This window comes from Phodopus roborovskii, unplaced genomic scaffold (assembly GCF_943737965.1).
Source record: "Phodopus roborovskii unplaced genomic scaffold, PHOROB, whole genome shotgun sequence".
NCBI classification, from domain to species: Eukaryota; Metazoa; Chordata; class Mammalia; order Rodentia; family Cricetidae; genus Phodopus; species Phodopus roborovskii.
In genome coordinates, this window is record NW_026126470.1 from 6252113 (window position 1) to 6271019 (window position 18907).

Consider the following 18907-nt stretch of genomic DNA (forward strand, 5'->3'; position numbering starts at 1 on the left):
TGTGTGTGTGTGTGTGTGTTTGTGTACAAGCATGTGGGGGCATGAACATATATTTCTTCAGCTCTTTGTTTCTTATTTTCCTATTTTGTTTGTTAGTTTGTTTTTTTTTTTGTTTTTTTCCTTACATTTCTTTTTATTTACCTGTATGTTTTTTTAATGTAGATAAGGAAGGCATAGAATTGATGAGAAGGATTTGGAAAGAGTTGAGGGAAGAGAATCAATGATCAGAATATTGTATAAAACTAACTTTACATTCAATAAGAAAAAAAATAGAGGGATGCTCTCTAGCCTAGACACACAGGGGAGAACCTAGGCCCTGCTCCACACGATGTGACAGACTTTGAAGATCCCCCATGGAAGGCCTCACCCTCCCTGGGGAGCAAAAGGGGATGGGATAGGGGGTCATTGAGGGGCAGTGGAAGAGGGGATGGAGAAGGTACAAGGATTGACATGTAAAACAAGATGATTTGTAATATGAAAAAAATTAAAAATAAAGAAAAATAAAGAAAATCTCAACCCCAATGACTACAAGTCTGCGGATTTCTTGTCAACAGTTTACAATGTGAGGAAAAAATTTACCTTCCTCTGCTGTTTCTATGAAATAATCTTTTCCAGAGATGGACTGAGGTGGGACAAGGACTTGTACAGGATGTACTCTGGAGTTCTGAAAGCACACAGGAGCTCACAAGTGTTAACTCCCTGTGTGGTAAGGCTAAATGGATACAGCATCAGAAGGATCTAGTGTGAAATGCCTGTTTATGAACAAGAGTGGACTACACCCTAGAGAAGGTCATTTGGCAATATTAACTTTAACATTTCTACTCTGTTCAAAGTTTGTAATGGTTATTAAGGAAATAATTGTAAGCAGTTAACGAATGAATTGTAACTTCTGAGAATAAATTGCCCTGAAGTTTGGTGATACATCTCGGTGGTACATATGTCCTCCCTGGGAAAATGAGGCAGAAGAATGGAAAATTTAATACCAAACTAGTCTACATAGCAAGTTCACAGACAAAACACTTTTCCTACAATGACATTGATTAAAAGCTTACGGAACAAATGAACACTTTCTTTTTATTTTTTTCTGCCTACAATTTCCTTACTTTATCTGTTACTAATTATTCTCTACTCTACTCAATGTGATGAGATGCCATTTCTTCCTCAAGGCAAAAATCACTTCTAATTTGTTTTGTGTTTTCTTCCTAATTGTGCCTGTATATGTCTCATAGTTTAATTAGCTCCTCTTTTAGTTAAAAACTTATCATTTTCATACAAATAAATCCCTTTAAGTGGATTACAATGTCAAGAAGCTCGTTTTACTTCAAATATCAGATGTGTCTTAGCATATAGCTTGCAATTTAGTTTTTTAGTTTTCATTCTTATTTAACCCATCTACACTACCCTTGCTTCCTTTATTCCAGCCACATTCTTTCCTTTGGACAGGAATGATCCTGAAATATCTAACATCTCTAAAAAGCATTACTACTTCCCGGGACAAACAGAGGTCTGAGTTTTTATTAATTTGAACAATATATCCCCCTACCCATTGTGATACAAAGCAACGCTTTAGGATCTCTGATCAGATAATTGGAAAGCAATGATAATTTCATACAGTATTGACTTACATTGAAATTAGCAAGAGTAGTATTTTCCACTTGTAAAAACTTAGCTTTAAATTAACTGGCAGATATGTGGGCTGAAGGGAAGAAGACATAATGAGAGACTTACAACTCATCACATGGCTTAAACTCTGGTTCCATCACTGCCAGATAAGAGGACTGGAGTAAGAGTATAAGAATTTTACATTTCTCCTAAAATTTGTGCATGTGTAATTGTGTATATGTGAAATAGATGCATACGACAGAGAACTAGTATGAATATGTTTACTTTCTATGAAGATTAGAATCAGTGATACTTTTCTGAGCTTTCTGATAAGATTGGGACAACAATGACTTTTGTTACAATAACGAAGAGGACAAAGAAAACAAAAGCACATTTTTCATGGCATAGATAATGCCTCATTAATTTGCTGTTTAAATTAGTATACATTTTATACTTAAATAAAACATCAAAGACCACGTCTGTATTCCAATCTGTAAAAATATTTTCATTATGTTTATTATAAAAATATAAATGTTCCCACTAGAAATCATTTTACATTAGTAAGAGGCCATCTACATTGTGCAACATAAACTAAGTGAACAATGTTTTGAAAATGCAAGTTTAACGTAAACACATACTACTAATCATAACGTATTTATACATGGCTTGATAGATACTTAGTACAGCATAGACAGGGTGTGTTGCCAGAAATAAATAAAATCTATAAATCAAATTTAAGATACAAATCAGATAATATGGTACATAACTTTGTGAGGGAGTGGTAGCCTCATTGTTATGGGAAGTCAATGTAGTTCCTGTACAAAGAGATGGCCATAAGCGTTCTAGTACCTCTACTCCCCAGTCCAGAATCGTACATTGTTATGTTTACATATGTACAGGGAAGGGATTATGCAAAGTAACTTCATAAGTGGTCAGATAGATAAAAGTAACTAACAAATGACGAAAAATGCACTGTGTAATACACCTCTATTTTCAAACATAAAACAGGAAATCAATAGAGTTAACAAATTTCATCAACTACTCATTTTGAAATTCATTGTTGGTGACTGTGTCCAGAATGCTGCCTAAGAGAATGGACATTACTATGAGCAAAATGCTATAGAAGATAGATTTAAATTTTGACCTTATATTCCAAAAAAGTAAATTACTCCAGTAGATTCCTTTCTAGTTGCTTTCGGGAGCTATCAGAAAAATTTATGATTAATTTCATCAGCCAGGTTCCAAAATGGACATGCTTTTATAAGTTCAATACAATTCTAGTAGCATGATTTGATTATGAAGAACATTGCCAAAATTTGGGAAGCAATTTCACATCTGAAAAAACACACCTCACCCATAGTATACTAAACATACAAAGGTCAGCATTTGGCAGTTTCCTCTATGGTTGGAAGCTGTATTTCTTTAGTGTCCCATTCTGCATACAGACATACTTGTTGCAGCATTTTTTTAAAGCTGTCTTATTCTTATGACACGTGCACTTATTGAACCTATGGAATGGTGGTATCAGCATGAAAAACCAGCATCTAAAATATTGCTTCAGCATGTATGGTTAGCAGGATGCCTACCAGGCACACCCTTCATAATATTAACGAACATACTCATATTGGCCTTTAGACAACAGCATGTCTACAATCCCCACAATGAGACATCTTTCCATTCCTGCATAAGTGGATTCATTTTCTAGATGAGTTGCTATTTCAAAAACGATACGTTTAATAATATGTGTAGAAGTTCAATCATGTACCCACATCACAAGGGGCACATTGAAATGGAAGACCCAAAGATATTTATACCTGATATTGATGATGAAAATGTGTGATTAATTGACCTATACCCCAGTGATGCAATGAGTAGCTTAATTATCATTAGTCTCTACAAAGAGTCTGCAAGTTTCAGCAGTGGTACCAAGAGATTTTTCAAAGTCAGTGATTATTTTTTTCTTTTTCTGGCTTCATGCATTTACCTATAGGCTGATGTCCATTAATTTGCCATCTAACTTCATCTTGATCTTTCCAGTGTTGCAAATCTAAGGAGCTTTAACAAGCTTCCTTCATGAATGGAAGAAAATTGATGTCCTCTAAGCACCAGAGCAGGAAAGGTATGACATCTGGTTAAAAATCGATTACATATTAACCAATATATTACATTGAATTGGGAGCATACAGTTGCTGATAAATGAAGAGACAAAAATTAATGGAATAATTCAAGTCATGAGTGATTTGGTTACTGTATGAACATGGAAGGAATTTCATTTTGTTGGTACATATACGTGAATTGTTCAACAGTTGGTACACATCTTTCTCTGGGTCTAGTTAAATATGTTTCTTACTGCTGACAATTTGAGATAGCATTTGGCACTTGGCTGTAACAAAATCCAAATTAAACCATCAAGGTATAAATATAAAACAATAAAGACCATCCAAAAGGAAAATAAATATGCACTTTCCCCCCAAAATTAAGACATGTTTTACATGATATGCTTAAGGAAGGTAACAATTAAAAATGTGTAATATTTAAAACAACTACAAACTTCATTTCTATATGCAACAAACAGATAAAAGAGAATACTAAAATGATAAGGTAGTAAATATGGCCAGATAGATTGAGGTATAAATGCCTCTATTTTGTTTTCTCTTAAAGAAACAAAATACCTGTTACAGATTTCTGTGTATAAAAATATCACAAGTCTTTTTCTTCTGTGGCCATCCATAACAAAGCCGTCAGGTCCATTTTACTAGTTAACTTGGTTGACTTTTAAGATAGTTTATGATCAATGGCTCTACACTAGTTCTTCCTTTTTGAGCTGAAGAATTTTAATTGACCCCATCAATTAACATTAAAAATATTACAAAACAAAACACACCCACCCACCCATCTGCAAAATGATAGGGGAAAATAAAGAGATTTTTTCAATTCCATTTTAAGGCATGTGGACTTATAACTGAGTGTCTTGTTAGACTTGGAGCTTTCATGAGTGTCTCCTTCATTCCTGTCTGTCTCAGGATGATGCTGCATCTTCCCTATTTCTCACATCCTTCTTGTAGTCACACTGGAACTGGACCATTCTTAGATTGTGTGTCTAGAGCTTTAATGCTGCTAATGATCTTCTTCTGTGGCCCAACCACAGTAACACCAACCTTTTTCACATCACTGTAAAAGACATCAAAAAGTAACTGATGAGAATCATGGATTTCTGGAGTGGAGAAATAGGATACCTTTAAGTTTCTCTTTTTCTTTTTTAAAAAATTTATTTATTTAAATTTGAAACAAGCTTATTTTACATTTCAATCCCAGTTCCCTCTCTCTCCCCTCCTCCCCTACCCCCCTCAATACCAAATGGATACAATTATACATTCCCCATGCTTAGTACCTGGTTTTCAAAAATTTTTTAATCATTGATATGTTGCTATATTAGAGCCATTCTATCCCTATCTTGTGTAGTAATATAGGTGGTGTAGTGGATTAAATGTGCTTCTCAAGTCTTATGTCACCCACAACTTCACAATATGTCTTTGTGCAAAATTAGGAATTTTTGGAGATGTAATTCAGGCAGGGATTAAGGAAAGAGAGTACTAGATAATGGAGGATACTAAATTCAGTGTGTGTGTTTCTTTATAAGTGACAGGAAGCATACAGAGTGACATGGAGAACAAGAAAACATACAATTGGAGGCAGGGTGTGAGTTCTACTGTCACTCAAATCTCTTGATTCACCAGAAGCTGGAATCAGCAAGAGGATATTTAATAGAGACTCCTGAGTGAGTTTACTAATGCCACGAGTTCAGACTCTTTCCTCCAAAATTAGAAAGAATATACTTGCTATTAAAGCTGACAACTTTGTGTTAATATGTGTTGGCAAAACAACTAAACTTTTATTTATCATCCCAATTAACAATAGATAATATTTAAAATTCCTTTCCTATTATCTTGAATCAGGACCGCTTTGGGGACTATTTTCAGTGTTGGTAGTTAAAATCCAAGTCAATATTGTATTGTTTCTTAGAATCAGGTCTTAAGACATAGAAAGCTTCTACTTCGTCTCTTGAAACACCCTTTCTGGGCCCACAAAGCTACACTAATAGCTATGCCAAGGCAGAAATTGAAGTGATGGGGACTCTTTATCAACCGAATGCTTCAGGCAATTCCAAATCCAGAGCAGCACGATTTGACCCTCATCAGTGTGGTGGATATTCACTTTGTCTCCTTCTGTGGAACTGACCTAGCCCATTGGGGGGTGGAGCCAGGGCCAAAAGTGATCTGCGGAACTAGGTCTGGCCAGATGTGGAAAGAAGAGCATCCGGTGGAACTTGCTGGTGTTCATCTGTCTATGTTGGAAGTTATTTCTCCCTGAATAAACATCTATTCGGCCTATTTGTTTATCCTGATCCTTATTAAACCGCGATACATCAGTTTCTAAATTCATTACCCACAACACTGGTCTGTAATTGAAATTGATGTTTCCTTGGCTTTTATCTTTATACACTGAAAGGTAAATGGACAAATGTATGTCTATATTAAATGCAAAGTATTTTAAGCTCAGAATTAATAATTAAAATAAATATTTCAATAAAAGCATTTTATTTTAAAGAAAAAATAACTTGGGGTATCCCTCATTATTTCTCTATAGATGCCATCCTCAAACACATTCCTAAAGTGATATAAGCCAATAGTAGATCTGTATATGTTTATGTTCAATGCAGAGGATTGCATTTGATTTTGGAGAACATAAATAAATGATTCCTTTCAGGTAGTCTGTCTCTTTTCTCATTTTAAATGAATCCTCTAATTTCTTAACTTCTTTGCCTTCTCTGAACCACTCCAACATGTCCAGAGTCTGTCTAGCAGCTACTGCAGTCTCAATAGCATGCCTTGTGTGTGCAGGTTATTTGGATTGTCCTATCTGTTAAAAGTCAAGAATAAAGAGCAGCTCCAGGTCAGGAACAGTGGCTGCTGTGTTATCTCTAACTCATATGCAAAGGGATGGGTGGTAGCACTTAGGACATGGCATTGGAAGATGTACAGTAATGACCTTTATCAGTGACTGTTTGGTGTTCATTACCCAAGTTTAATCCTCTCCTGTCCCCACAATTCCCATCACTCTGTCCTCCTCTATGCTCTACTTCTTTCTGTACAGGACCTCTCTAAATCTACTCTATGCTGTAAAATAATATTTTAACAATGTCCACTAAAAGTATTTTATTGCCTTCATGTGAAATTTGGGGATTCTAGTAGCTGTCATTTTAATGAAAATTCCTAAATTTACTGAAATAATTAATATTTATTTGCAAGGGAAATGCTCCTGACCTTTTCATGGGACTTGGTCAACCGAGCTGGAAAAAAGAAAGAAATTCAATATCCCATCCAGGTGTCTGACTATTCTAGGAGAATTTCTGGGGTTATTTGGTCAAGTGGATCATTTCTGAATTGAGCCTGTGTGGCACAAAGAATGTAGAAGTTGAGGCAATTAAGTTCAAAAGATAGGAACCTGAGGGCAAAAGGAAACTTAAAATCTCTAGTTAGGGGTCTTATAGTATTGGATGTGAAATGTTACCTGATTCTGTTTACCCTGGTCATCAGGGAATTAAAGACAGTGTGCCTGGCTGTGTATGTATATGTGCATGTATATGCATGTGTCACTGGGCTTTGCTTTTATGTGAATGCTGGGATTTGAACTCAGGTCTTGGGTTAGTCTTGAGTGACATTACTAAATGGACAGATCCAGTTCTCCAACCAAGTAAGGGTTTTCTTTCTTTTTCTTTTCTCAATTTTTCTCCTGTTTATTTTAATTCAGTAATCATATAGCCAGAGACATGCATAAGGTACAGGATATGGCAAACATTATTATGGCAATAAATACAGATCCAACATTGTTCCTAAAAAACCTAAAACTATCTGTGGGGATTGAAAGAGAATGCCCCCAATAGCCTCATATATTTGATTCCACTTGGTGGGACAGTTTGAGAAGGACTAGGATGTGTGGCATTGTTGAGGAGGTGTGCCAATGGGGATAAACTGTGAGATTTTAAAAGCACAGACCATTCCTGTTAGCTTTCTCTTCTCTTTTCTCTCTCTCTTCTCTCTGTCTCTGTATCTCTCTCTCTTTCTCTCTCTCTCTCTCTCTCTCTCTCTCTCTCTCTCTCTCTCTGTGTGTGTGTGTGTGGGTGTGTGTATGTGACTTCAACTTTTGGATCACATGTAAGGCCACAGCTGCTACTGTACCAGCATCATGTCTGGTGATATCCCCTGCCATGATGGTCATGGACTAACCCTCTGAAATGTAAACAAGCCTCCAATTAAATGGAATGGAGACACTCAGAAAAAGTGAGCTTTCTTCCTAATTGCATGTTTACCAATTATTCAAATGCAAATAATTAAGAAAGGGAATTTTGCACCAGCCAAATAGTTTATTACTCACTACTGTAATGCTGACACGAATAAATTACTAATTTTTAATTAAAAGATGACTCTGTTCAACTGTTTTGAACAAATGACTTTTTAATCCATTCATAGCTCCTCAAGCCAGACTGCATTTACATTATTAACCAGCAGTTAATCTTAAGAAGAGTGTCCTGCTTCCTATATTTCTATGCAATATTTCATTATGCATTGTGGGGAATAAACATTTGCATAATTTTGCCTTTGAAAATGTGACAACTGGGTGGAAATATTCAACTATGTGGTTATTCTTTGTCATGTTTCTGTGTTCTAAAGCAGGTGTCTTGTATATCATAACCCTAAATGTTTATGTTACTAAAATAAGAATGTATAAAAATGTTCAAAGGAAAAAAATAGTTTGAATGCATGAATATATCCTGTAACTGTGGCTGATCAAAACAACCATCACGGAAGCTTAGCGTACTCTTGATTGGATAAGAAATCCACTCAGTAAACATCACCTTCCACTTTAAACAGGACTGTCGGTGTAGTTTAGATGGACTGAAATAAGATTACTTCCTGAGAACAAGTTATCCTACCCAATATCATTAAACATTTCTTACAAGTTCTGTGATCTTAAATGTCTCTGATTAGAACATAATCTTCAAAAATTGTTTGTTGTGTACTTATGCATGTATTAATTGCACTGTGTGCTCCTCTTTAGGGGATCCAATATGTGGCTCCCTACAATGACATTGTTGAAGTGACTGTCAGGGCAACATTCAAAGTCTTTACATACATGAAGTAGCTTTTAAATAACATAGTTGAAGAGGGTGACACTTAAATGAACTTGAAATGGTAAACAGCTACATTCAACAAGGTGAAGATTGAAGGGAGACTCTGACACAGAATTTTGGCCAGTTTGGAGTGTATTTGCCCAACACAAACATCTTTCCTTAAGGTAGTCCCACATTTTACATTTGGAAGAATGCCTCTAGAACCAAGTGAATGCTATCTCACTCTATTTCTTTTGAACATAAAAGATAAGTAATGGCAAGCAGTTGGCTTCTGAGATTCTAATGTCCTTACAGAAATGAATCATTCCTAGTGACTTAGTTAAGAGAGCGGCTTCATGCTTAGGTGTATGATAGAATGGCCGAGTTGAAGAATGTGTGTGTGTGTGTGTGTGTGTGTGTGTGCATGCACATGTGTTGCTAGAGAAACACAAATATGGTTTAGAAGATGTGAAAAGGATACCATCACATCAGCAAGTGAGATAATTGGACCTCATTTACAAAGAGATAAAGAACATGACCAACTATTTGACTTCCCAGTTTCTGGTCATCATACCCTGAAGGTAAGATAAAAAAATGATTATTTTCATTTGGGATCACTTGTCTGTTTCTTACTTGGGAGCGGGGGCAGGATTTCATGTAAGCCAGACTTGTCTCAAACCCTTTATACAAACTGGGATGATCTTGAACTTCTGATCCTGTCTCATTTGCAAGTGCAGGTGTTACAGGTGTGCACCTCTACACCCAGGTTCTCATTCATGGTAGTCAATCACTCAACCAACTGAGCTATGCATCCAGCCTTCAATTGAAACTCTACAAAACCCTTTCTCCTTTAGTCAGAGCTTCCCAAATCAGAAGATTCCTTTCAGAGTGACCCCGAAAAACCATACTATGGGATATTTGATTACTATTGATATTTGTCATAGAAAAATATGTTAAGAGTAACAACCACCATAAATATTATATCCTCTTCAACTACCCATCTTTTAAGGAAAGCAAACATGTCCTGTTTAAAGCCTATTGTGAACGTCACTCTTCTGCATGCTTTTCTTTAGGGAATTAACATTTAATTAACACATGACGATAGAAGACATTTAGTAGTTATGTGAACTGCTTTTGAATTTCTCTCTTGTAGATCTTTCATTTCACTACTAAGTTTCCCATATACACAGATATAAAACTTTCATAGAAAAGTCACAGGAAGTCACATACGCAGGAATACCTACTGTACCTGGTAATGTTTTATATTAGGGGTTTGGGATTATTTATCTACCAGCACATCCTGCTCTATGGAAAGACTCTATCCTGAAGATTTTCACGAAAAGAAAGCTACCTCAATATACATAAATATAGGTGTGTGCAAAGGACTCCAGGGCTCTGTTCTGGTGCGACAGTGGATGTTACTTTCAGAAGTAAAGCAAATATTATAATCCATCACTCTTACACAGATAATCAGGTATTTGTAATCCATTAATACAAAATACATATTGTCAGGAGGAAGTTTCCAATCCTGTTTTCTTGACATTATGCCACTTACTCTGTGGAGATCTTGGCGATAGTGTCACAGGAGCTATACTCCACCCCTGTGAAGATTTCCTTACAATGGGCTGTCCGGACTCCATTAAGCCAATCACCTGTTGTGTGGAAGGTAGTGATGTCAACATTGCTTTGGTCCAGAAGAAGGTTTGATGGCCTACAAGAAAAGAAAAACATCCAAAAGAGATAGATCAGGAGTGAATAAAGTAGCCAAGAGTCAAAATTTGACATCAGCAGCAGCAGGAACTTCCAGACTGCATGCGGTGTTCCTGTTATTTGAGGAATTGATCTGCCATGAAGTCTTCATCTGTTCAAGCTGGCGCCTTGGAAGGAGATGGTAATCATCATCTTGACTAAGTGCCCCCTTCTCTGCCCTTCACAGCCTTTACAATCATCAAAACTTTGCCAGCAAAATATATAAACATACCACACATACCTTTTTGTATTTGACATTTTACTTCATTAACAAAACAGTATACTTTAGAAATAGTTGGAGTAGACATGACACAGGAGATACTTTTCTATTTGCCTCTTAATGGGCTCTGTTTTAATGTTATCCTTCACAAAGGGATGGTTGTAGCTAGAGATTGTACAACTTTGGTGGGTAAAGAAGAATTTGAAATATAAGGTACATTTACAGCAAGACATGAAGTCAGCACAGATTTTGATAATACTACCAAATGCTGTTTAAAAGTAAAAATTATAAAAAGATTAGAGAATGGCAGGTCAATAATAATAATACATGACAATATTCCTTACTGAACAGCACCAAATTGATATTGCACTTGCACATACACCCATACATACGTGTGTGTGTTTGTGTGTGTGTTTATTTGTGTATGCATATATTCAGAGACATACAGATATAGAGATAGATTGTAATATATTGACATCATTAGTCAGCATTCATTAGAACTAGCTTAGGATTGATTTATGGAGTCATGGTCCAATTTGCACATCCAGGAAGCTAAATCAGATTTGTTAAAGAAAAAGTCCAAAACTGAAATCAAGGGAATTATGAACACTGTGTTTCTCTTCTCAAAGAATGTAAAGAAACAAGCAATGAGTAAACTTACGTGAGGTAGAGTGCTTTACTTTGGTTTGAATTTCATCTCTCTTAGTTCTTAATACCTCCCCTCCTTTTGTTTTAACTATCCTTTCACTCATAAGAAATGGAGAATTTATTGACACCTTTGTTGTTATTTTATGAGGTAGCTTAAACACAAAGTGGTTACAAAGGCCTTGTTTGTGGGTTAAATTTATAAATTTATGAGCACTTATACTGTTCCAGACCCTATGCTAAACACATTACACAGACTTGGAGTTAACCTTTACAACATCAGTTAGGTACAGATGGTATATGTTTTGTAATAGATGAAGAAGCCAACACTAATACAAATTAAGTTACAATCTTGGTTTCCTCAGGCAAAAGAGACAGAACAGGGATTTAGACACAACTTATACTGCAGTGTATGCTCTGCACTGCTATACTATACCACTGGGCTGAAAAGTCATTGAAATTGGATTTCCTTTGTTTCATCTTAATGCATCTTGTTTGAAGGATGTGACCTCTGATCCATATGTGCTGTGAAGGACCTGGGAGGAATTCAGTGCCTAACAAATACTATCTATGAAGCCTGGAGGGTTTACTGTTTTCCTTGTCTGTAAAATGGGATGTATGTGATAGATGTGATACAAATGTTCTGCTGCTGGGTTTAGAGCAATGCTGCATCATAATTGCAGAGGTTTGCTATTATTCTGACATAGGTCGAATGCTCGTTGAGTTAGGCTTACCGTTTTAACACTTCAAGAAAACATTTTAGTAAATTCTGAGTTTTATACAATGCTTGCATTGGTGTGACATTGTTAATTGCTGTGTGTTTAGTCGTGTGTAGTACTATGTATATGACGGTGCAACAGCCCTGTAAAGTGGCTATTATTAGAGGCCTCATTAGAACAGTCAATAACTTTTACAACCTCATTATGAGGTCACAGGCAACTCTTGTAAATGGATGTGCTATTCTACCTAATATCATTATTGTTCTCGTTATTAAACAGAATATGTTGTTCATGTTAAAACTTCATCTACCATAGTCTAATTTTTATAATTGTGAATATGCATTCTGATTGTTTTACCTCATCAGAATGATTGTTCAAAAATCTTTTGTCTTTTCTGAAGTTGGCATTGGATTTAGTCTTTATTAATCTCTGAAGACATTTTAATGTGTTTTAAAATACCTAAGACCAAATGTGTAGTTCAGGTTAGAGCATGTTATTAGCTTCCTAGATTCAATCTGTAGCATGAAGGATCCATCATCACTGGATTTAAAATGCTTTTATTTTTATCCTCTTAAAATATGTTCCATTCCTAAACTAAATATATAATGTGGAGTGTTAAAATTCAATGTTTATAAATATGGGAACTCAAGTTGGGATCCAGAGGATTCCAAGGTAAGTGAAGAATAATCAGTATGCATTACTCCCTTACTTTTGAAATACATTTAGCTGGGGTTAATTATAGTCAATCTTATTAGGTAACTGAAGGCATTCAGATGCTCTAGAGCTGTACTCCCTCTCAGATGTGAAAGCAATAACTGCTTATCAAGTAGTACATGCGGGGAAATGTTCCTATTGTAACTAAGAAAACAGCTCTGAGGGGAATTCATGAATGTGCAAACTCTGCATTACAAATGTACTTTTAATTGGGACTCCTTTATGACCATCAATTGTCCCCATCATTCCTTAACATACAAAAGATACATAAAGTATACAGTTGAGGATATTTAAATTTTAACTTATTTATTACCCCCGTGTATGTGCATGCATGCATGTGTGGGTGCGCGCGCGCGCGTGTGTGTGTGTGTGTGTGTGTGTGTGTGTGTGTGTGGTGTGTGTGTGTGTGTGAGAGAGAGAGAGACAGATCAATGTGTTATAGATGTTTTCCACAGTGTACATAAGGATGTCAGAGGACAACATGGTAGGATAGGCTGTCTCTGTCCACTAACTCAGTTCATCCATCCTGGCAGCCAGCCTCTTTACCTGTTAAGCCATCTTACTGACCCAGAACTTGCATTTTTAAGGAAGGAGAATTTCAGAGTCTGTCCCAGCCCTAGGTACTATTACTAAGGCTCATTGAGAACTCTAAATTTATATACAGTTATATAAATATGTTAAAATAATTCTATTACAAGTTTCAAATTTAAAACTAATTTAAGGAAAAGAGGGCAATGTTACATTTCTGTCTGTCTCTATTTGTATCATCTATAGAAAATATAACTGAACAATGGATTTTTTTGGACAAATCATTCTTGCTATACATAAAATGCACACAAAAGCAAAACAAAAAGTATGAGAAAGTTTTTAAGAAAAATGAAGTGAGGCCAAGATACAAGACAATGAGATACAAAAGTACCTTGGATGAGAGATATACATAAAAGTACCCTAGGATGAACACACACAGAGACCAATTTCTATGTCTCCGGTAGCCCAGAACCCGTGATGTCTCTTTGTCCCATGAATAGCAATACTTTTTTATTTATGGGCTTGTGGGTACAAAGAATCAAACCCCAGGGCATTTATTCAGGATATTTATGAAGTGTGCCTAATAGCAAAATGGGAAACATTTTCTTTTCAGCTCAAGACGGTTTGTATTTCTAAACTCAACACTTTGGACAGACTCAACAAGAAGTTGGAGAAAATTAGTATAAACAAATTGAAACAGAACAGGACGTGTGGATTAGGGATTAGAATGACCCCCAGCTGAGTTTTTCTGGTTATGGCTTGGATCAAAGTACACCCCCCCAAAAAAAAAGAACCTAATTTTAATGCCAGTGACCTCAGAATAACCAGTCCCGAAAAGTATCATTTTTCCACTTCCAGGATTTCTCTAGGGATTTCAAATAAAAATTGGTTCCTTTCCTCCTCTGAGAGGACATCTGGAGAGTTTATCAATGGATAGGAATTTGTCTCTCACTGTGAAGAGCCTGTGATGTCTCTTCATGCGCACCAAGGGAATCCAGCTCTCGGAGCAGCTGCAGGCAGCAGGGTTTTTTTAGACCCAGCCCCAGACTTGGGGTCTGAAGGGGAAATTTATAGGCAGGGTGATGTGCACTGTGAGCTCACACTTTTACTAGACAAATTAGATAGGTTTCAATCCAAGCAGCTGTAAACGATGTCCTACAGAGTTCCACCTGATCTTTTACAGCTTTTCATAAATCAGTGCCTACTGGCCACAGACCGCAGTCATTAAAAAGAAATCATGGAAATTACATGTTTGCTCAGGGGAAGCAAAAAATAACTTTCCTCCCCTGCTTGCTCCCTCCTTGTATTTGGGTTTGTGAATTATTCTTTTATGGGCTTTCATAGTCTTGCATTAAAGAGGTACACACATTTTTCTTCCCATCACCTCCTATTTTAGCTGCCAGAGCTTACATACCAATTAGCACTAGGTTGTGGGGAACAAATGTCAGCTACCTACTGCCAAGTCCAAGAATATCTCCTGATAATCAGATTCTTTCAATAATGTCCTAGATTCATTAGGATAGAGTCATAAGTTTCTGGTTTGTTCTTTACAAATGATTCAATATCCATGCACCAAGATTAAACATCTAGAGAGATCACTAATATTAGAGATTAATGCTGTAGAATATTTAAATTTTATTTAATTTACTGGGGAACATTTTCAAGGAATGTTAAATCACTTCTTAAAGCCAAAATATTTATAAAATTTTCATTTATCATTTTCAGTTCCTTTTGTAATTTACTTTGTAAGTTTCAATTTGATGCCTTTTTACTTTATTTGAGGAGGAATATTCAACTTTCAATTCACTTGAATGTGGATCAATACTAACCTTGATATCTTTATCGCTAAATCAAAATTCCAGATACTATTAAATATTCAAACTTTCCATTAAATAGGCATACATATTCAAAATTATATGGAGAATAAATATTTCTTTGTCTCCCAATGAAAAATTACTATGCAAATGCAACATTGAAAAATGGAAGAGCATTGTATTGTTTTAACTGTCTTTATCTCTTAAGAGAAACTTAAGCAGTTCTAGCCCCTTGTCGACTTTACTCACTCCCTATCGAATAATTAGTTATTTTGATAAGAATCTTAATATATAGAAGCAATTGCCTGTGTACCTGGTATATTTGTTGCCCTGTAAAATGCTCTTTATAATATTTGTCAGAGGGCAAAATCACCCTCTCAATTCAGAACATGAGGTCAAAGTAATTTGAAGAATAAGGCAGACTTGGTTTTTGGTTGTAGGTTTTATCTTGAAGTACAAAGTATTTGTCACAATACCAGCTACTCTGAAAAATATTGTTTTCTGTACTCAGAGGCAGGAAGTGTTTTAAAATAGCATTTGCTTGGGGCCATTAGCAGGGAAATGATGAGCATTGCTTGTTCTTGCTCTTATTTGTGCTGTAAATTCATTGACATGACCCTTCCATAGTGAGCAATGCTATGAAAGGCAATCTTTATAGTGATTTCAATTAACTCTTTATGGCTTGGTCTTCAGGACCTCATTAGACATACATTAATTAGAATAATTCTTATGCCACAGAATTGGTTAATTTTAGTTCACAACTTCAACCTAATAATTTTAATGCCTTTTAAAATTCCTTATGTCAAGGATTTAGATTCCGTGAGTCAATTATAATATTAATGGAAATTAGCTCGTAGGCATGGTAAGATAAGTCAGCAAATATTCCACAAGCCCTGAGATTCTCAACCTGTGGGTGGCAATCCTTCTCTTGTTAAGTGACACATTCATAAAGGTCTCATATCAGATATCTTGCATATCAGATATTTACATTATGGTTCATGGCAGTAGCAAAGTTACAGTTATGAAGTAGCAACAAAAATAATTTCATGGGTGGGGGGATATCATCACACCATGATGGACAGTGCTGAAGGGTTATGGCGTTTAGAAGGCTGAGAACTACATGAGACCTTGTGTATGAAAAGCCAGATGGAGATGGATGTGATGGACCAAGTCTGATCCCAGGATCTGTCCTTTTGTAGTCATTAAGTCTGCTATGGGATTTCCATCTTAACAAAGATATCTCTGAATCTTAAAATAAAGGAGAAGGCTTAATACTTTCTTTCCATAGATGTATATTATAAATATGTTTTTCTTTTAAATCCCTCAATGATACCATTGTATATTTTCTGTCCTCTTAATCATCTAGATATCAATAGGCCTCCTGTAACTTCAGATTTCTCACTCTAAAATCACAGTGCTTGTCAACCTTCCTAATGCCACCATGTTGTGTAGTGTTTACTTGGTAGAACTATTTTTTGTGCTGTGTTCCAGCTTAAGCCTTTGTTAGACATTCAGATTGTTTCCTATTTCCTTATTTTTGCTTTATCCACTTCTAGTTATTTTTACATAGGGCTGACACCAAATTATTGCATGCCTTTTTCACATGGGTGAAATATACCTTCCTACAAATGATATTTATCTTTATTATTATACAAAATAATTTCTTAAGATTTTTATAATCCTTAGGTTATTTTCTAAATATTATGTTATAAAAGAACTGTTTTATGCCATGCAATTTTGATGCATCTATTATGATTTTTGCAGTTTGCTTTTCTCTACAGAGTTTCCTAGCCTGTAAATCTTAATACTTTGAGTTGTTTATGGAAATTTTATATACAATGCAAAAATAATTTCTTAATCCAACTTCCAGGGAATTGCAACACTAAACTCACATCCATGAATGACTCATGAATAATTTCTTATTTTGCTTCATACTTTGTGAGACATCATTTTCCCCCCATACTCAAATGTAAGCTACCTTTATAATTACTGTATACTGTGAGATTTAGCATAATGTCTTATGAAAGATGCTTTTGTGTTTACTTGTTTGTTTTTTGAGACAGGGTTTCTCCGTATTGCTTTGGAGCCTGTCCTGTAACTAGCTCTGTAGTTCAGGCTGGCCACGACCTCACAGAGATTGGCCTGCCTCTGCCTCCGGAGTGCTGGTATTAAATGCTTCATCTACCAACGCCCAGCTGAAAGATGCTTTTTAACTGAGATTGTGTAGCCTCATACTGATGTACTATCACCATTATACTGTGAGATCATATATGTCTTTGCATTTACTCTACTTTTTAGGAAATAAATCAATTACATGAAAAGGAATATAATATAAAGTTTAACACAACACCCCTTCTCATTACTCCTTGTGATGTCTAATGTAGGTTCCAGAGGCATACTGACCACACTACCTTACAGTCTAGTCTTGTCATGGGCCCTGAGAAAGTGATGCTCACAACCATACACAGATAAGAACGATTCTGCTGCGAACCAGTTTAAAGGAAGTGATAGTTTTACAGAATTCACACAGAAAGTCCAAAATGAAGAGAAGGCTCACTATCATGCTTCATTCTGTAAAAGAATGATGGCATTTGATTTTAATTACATTACCTGAAACGCTGGTAATAAATAAAGGATGCATTACCTGACTCCTTAAGGACAAAAAAGATGCAAAGGAAAATCTGGGATGGGGAAAGCAGGTGCTTCTGTTTTCTGAAATGCTCAATGTATTGAAGACACTGGAAATGCCACTGAGGCTGGTGTGTTGCTAAAGTGAGTGCTCAACTGTGAAGTTTAAAGTCGCCACCTCTTCTTCTCATGTTCACCTTCTCTCCAGAATGCAGCTATGTAAATCAAATCATGTAACCCCTAATGTATTCCTTATGCACTTGAAAAGGAATCCCAAAGTCTTTACAATGACCTTAAGTGCTCTAGCTTGCAACTTGAGGCTATGACAAAACCATCCTTTCTTCACTGCTCTTTAGTAATATTACCCACCTCCCACTCATCTTCCAGTATCTCAAAATCACTTCATATCTTAAGATATCTTCAATTCATTTATATCCCTAGAATTGTCTGTTTGTGTATGTGATGAGATGGGGGATGGTGACTCTTTAATCAGGTAAGTCATTACTACCCTGAAGATAATAGCTCTAAGGGGGTGTAATTTCCACATAGCTACCTATTTATTTCATACTATAATCTGTAATGCCTGCCCCATATTGTATGTCTTCTGTAGCATAATTGTCAATATGATCAGGACTATATCTGGCTTCCTACTTCTTCAGGGACTACATAGTTTCTATTATATAGATGGTAGGTGTATCATAAGCACCCACAGAAATGAATGAATGAATGAATGAATGAATGACAAGTGTCACTGAGGAAAGCAAGGCTTCTTGAACCCTCAAAGTAGTCAATAATTTCTTCTGTGTTATAATGAGAATATCAAATTAACTATAAATTGGTTGAAGTTATATTTGTTTGAATAAGACAATCTGAGTGCCATATGGATAGAACAGGAAAAACAGAAGAATATCTTAATTAGGCAGTCAGTGCAGTGATCCTCTTCAGAGGAACAGATGTTGCAACGATGGTATGCTAAGTGTTACTCTTATACCCCATTGGGCTAATGAATAGGCATTGGTGTATTCACCTCAACTTCCCTACAAAAAACAGTGGAAAGAATCTGGTTTATAGGAAAACAGAGAAAGATGTACGTTTCAGAACAAAAATTGGATATTTC

At 35.9% G+C, this 18907-nt stretch overlaps 1 protein-coding gene across 2 annotated transcripts in view; it reads right to left on the reverse strand.

Moving 5' to 3' along the window:
* Positions 1-4504: 4504 nt before the first annotated feature.
* Positions 4505-18907, reverse strand: part of Epha3 (EPH receptor A3) — a 288656-nt gene continuing 274253 nt past the window's right edge. For both annotated transcript variants that reach the window (XM_051191727.1, XM_051191726.1), the window contains exons 16-17: positions 10329-10484; positions 4505-4773 (exon numbers count right to left, since the gene is read on the reverse strand). In XM_051191727.1, the coding sequence (XP_051047684.1) occupies positions 4668-4773; positions 10329-10484 (262 nt within the window). In that variant the 3' untranslated portion in view covers positions 4505-4667. The remainder of the gene's footprint in view (positions 4774-10328; positions 10485-18907) is intronic.